General features: G+C 39.7%; 1 protein-coding gene across 2 annotated transcripts; it reads left to right on the forward strand.

Annotated features, from left to right (window-relative positions):
* Window positions 1-644: 644 nt before the first annotated feature.
* LOC104586641 (protein indeterminate-domain 11-like) lies at window positions 645-3,485 on the forward strand. 2 transcript variants are annotated; one of them, XM_010243933.3, is made up of 4 exons: window positions 645-1,233; window positions 1,370-1,766; window positions 2,178-2,698; window positions 2,858-3,485. In XM_010243933.3, exons 1-4 carry the CDS (start codon window positions 1,038-1,040, stop codon window positions 3,208-3,210), a joined length of 1,467 nt encoding a protein of 488 aa, XP_010242235.1. In that variant the 5' UTR covers window positions 645-1,037; the 3' UTR covers window positions 3,211-3,485. The 2 variants fall into 2 exon arrangements, with proteins under 2 accessions (XP_010242235.1, XP_010242234.1); XM_010243932.3 differs by having other exon boundaries at window positions 2,178-3,485.
* The last annotated feature ends 330 nt before the right edge of the window (window positions 3,486-3,815 follow it).

The raw sequence follows: 3,815 nt of genomic DNA on the forward strand, positions 1-3,815 counted from the left end.
AATTGAGTTCTACGAAATAATCCGGTGAGGGTGGTTTTAACTTTTAACTAGTTTTATGAATGGTCATGGTTATAATCTTGTAACAGTAATACAAGGAGCTATAAAATGAAGAAAAGAAAGAACGAAATTGAAAGATAATAACTGTTTTCTATGAGGATGTCTTCCGGGTTCAATCAAAAAACCAATCATGTTGGTGTAAATGCAGAAAGCTGAGAAGGATTGCTTTTAACTCTACTGCCCATAATGTGAAAATGTATACACATATATATATAAATTAGCCAGACTTCTCTCTCCCCTCTTTATGCAAATCATACTATCTTTTTAGTTGATTGCTTTTATTCTACTTTTGAAGAGAAGGGAAAGGCGGTGTGATTATTAAAGAAAAAATGATTAAAAAATATACTGAGAAAAGTGGAATATAAGATAAAAAAAAAGGAGATTATTCAAGGTTTGAGAAGGAAACAAAAGAAAAGACAGAAAGTGGGACGTCAGTATAAGCCTATTGGTTTGTGTTGGGTTGTGGTTTTGGGTGTGAGGGGGGTATGGTGTTTGAGAGGGTGGAGGATTGCAGAGGGTTCCCTTCTCATCCACATCCTCTCTCTCTCTCTCTCTCTCTCTCTCTCTCTTGTTGGTATTGACAAGGAAGGTCGCTGTTAAGACATGGAGAAGATGAGCTGCCTGAAGGTCTGGTGCAGTTTTACTTAGCTCCCTACAACTGTTTTCTTCACATCTTTTTCTTCTTCTTGGAAAAGAATTATTGTCTCTTGCTTGTCAAGAAAAGTATACAAGGAAGCATCAACAAGCGACGGAAGATAGATGGGTTTTAAAGGAGAATATCTGAAATTTTAAAGTCATCCTTTACCTACTTTTATCTTTCATTTTATTGGTTAGCTTTTTCAAAGATCAGGCTTGCTTTTAGATCTAAGAAAATGCTACATATTTGTGATTCAAGAAAGATCTGTGGATCATAAAGAAACCTTAGAGTTACAGTCATCGTTACCCACGAAACCCTCGAATTAATTACATACAGGGAGAAGATGATGAAGGGCTTGATAATCCAGCAACATCCAGCCGTGGAGGAGAACATGTCTAATTTGACTTCTGCATCTGGTGAAGCAAGTGTTTCTTCAGGCAACAGAGCAGAAACGGGCACCTTATACCCTCAACAATCCTTTGCTTCACCAAATCAAACTCAAGTGGTGAAGAAAAAGAGAAACCTTCCGGGCAATCCAGGTCCTAATTTAACGACTATTAATTCTTTGTGATCATTTATGTTTTTGCACTATTTTCAGTTAACTGATTAACTCCATATTCATATTTTTGCTTATTCCTTCTATTGTTTTTCCATCTTTCTTTGGTCTGGGACCAGACCCGGATGCAGAAGTAATAGCTTTATCTCCTAGGACTCTCATGGCAACAAATAGATTCGTCTGTGAGATTTGCAACAAAGGATTTCAGAGAGACCAGAACCTACAGCTTCACAGGAGAGGGCATAATCTACCATGGAAGCTCAAGCAAAGAACAAGCAAAGAGGTAAGAAAGAAAGTTTATGTGTGCCCAGAACCTTCATGTGTGCACCACGACCCATCAAGGGCTCTTGGGGACCTCACAGGGATCAAGAAGCACTTTTGCAGAAAGCATGGGGAGAAGAAGTGGAAATGTGACAAGTGTTCAAAGCGTTACGCAGTTCAATCGGATTGGAAAGCTCACTCCAAGACTTGTGGCACAAGAGAGTATAGATGTGACTGTGGAACCCTTTTCTCAAGGTAAGAATGGAAACAAGGAAACCAACACAGATCATCATTATTAATTAAGACTAAGAAGTTGAAGAACTATACCTGAGTTTTGTTAATCTTCATTATGATCATAAGAGAGAAAGAGGAACAAAAAAGGAATGATATTCCAGATTTAAGAACACAGTCGATTAAGTTACCCATATCAAGCTATCAGTTCTGTGCGCGCACGCGTGAGAGAGAGAGAGAGAGAGAGAGAGAGAGAGAGAGCTCCAATGGTAAAATCTGCTATGGCGGTCTTTTGTGTTTAACCCATTGACAAGAAAAAAAGCATGGGAATAGAAAGAGATGGGAACAAAACAGAGATAGAATGCTTTTACACTGTTTTAGCCATTTGTGACGGTTCGCTCTTTTTGGTATTTTGTGTTTGTTGTTTGGTTGCAGGAGGGATAGTTTCATCACTCACAGAGCTTTCTGTGATGCTTTAGCAGAAGAGAGTGCAAGAGCAGCGAACACACTGCTCTCGACTCAGCCTGGCCCTTCAACATCACATATAAACTTACAACCCCAATTTAACAGCCATGATCTTCAGGCATTTTCCCTAAAAAGAGAGCAGCAGCAACAACAACTGCATTTCAATCAAAGGTCAGAAGTACCACCTTGGTTAGCTTGTTCATCAGTCGTCCTAGGAGCTGGGCCGGGTCCACCACCTATTGATCTCTCTTCATCAATCTTTTCTACGAGGTTGGATCAAGAATTCTCACGGACACAACCTTCAACACACCAAGAAAACTTTAATTCGAGTCCTACTCCTTCCCTTCCGCCTTACCATCCTTTGGCATCCCCACATATGTCTGCAACTGCATTACTGCAAAAGGCAGCTCAAATGGGTGCAACGATGAGCAAACCTTCATCGTCAGCAACGCTCAGACCCCACCAAGCTCACATGCTTGCAGCTAATACTGGTAACGCTACTAAATCTGTTCCTACAACTACAACTGGTTTTGGTCTTGGTTTGTCTTCACGTGAAGAGATGGAAAGTGGATTTGTTCATGTCATGGATGCTTTTGCCAATAAAGCTGGTTTTGCTTCTAGCCTTATTGACAGCGTATGTGCGACTGCAGGATCTGGAGGTCCTTCTCTACTTCAAGATATGATGAATTCTTTTTCTTCTACAACCGGATTTGATGGATCTTCCTTCCAAGATGCCTTTGGGATGTTGAGTTCCAAGAGAAACGGAAATCTGAATGAAGCTCTAATGAAAACAACGTCATCAACAACCCATATTGGCAGAAATGAAGGTGGTGGCAGCCATGGCGGAGGTGTAGCAGGTGGGAATGATGGCTTGACAAGAGATTTCTTGGGACTTAGAGCCTTCTCTCATAGAGATATTCTCAACATCGCGGGGTTTGATCATTGCATGACTTCTTCTCCATATGATCAGACGATTCAGAATCAAAAACCTTGGCAAGGTTAGCTTTCCAGGAACGGAACTAATTACTTCAATCGTTCTTACTTTTTATCCTTTTTCTATCTGTATTAAATTATACCAAAGGTGGGTTTTCCTCCTTCTCCGGCCCACTTGTTTCTTCTCTCTTTAATTCTCCGATAGTCCGATATTCCTCCCAAAGGGAGCTAGCTCTCTTCTCATCATAAACCTAATATTTCCGTGTAGCCATGCATCTTAATATATTAATTTGTATTTCTTATCTGCGCTTCTATATACTAATAATAAAAGCTTGCAAAAGAAAACTCTAGCATTTGCTTTCTTGTGTAACTCAGCAATACTTAATCCTGTGTAGAAAAAGAAAAAAGAAATTTATTAAACACCTCAGCTGCAATGCTTAACCATTTTTGCACTACCGTCAAGCCAATAATAGAGACGTACGTCGTGGGTTGTTTTTATTTTTATCTGAGTAGTGAGTGCATATAGGAAATGAGGTTCACGCGTTTAGTGGACCACCTATTTGGATTTGGAAATGGTCCAATATCCATTTTAGTCAGATCATATGGTACTATATATCTTATGCAATGGGTCCTTCTCTTACAATTAAATGCCCAGTTAAAATGGAAAATAGATCG

This window comes from Nelumbo nucifera, chromosome 6 (genome assembly GCF_055504915.1).
Source record: "Nelumbo nucifera cultivar China Antique chromosome 6, China Antique-T2T, whole genome shotgun sequence".
In the NCBI taxonomy this organism is placed as follows: Eukaryota; Viridiplantae; Streptophyta; class Magnoliopsida; order Proteales; family Nelumbonaceae; genus Nelumbo; species Nelumbo nucifera.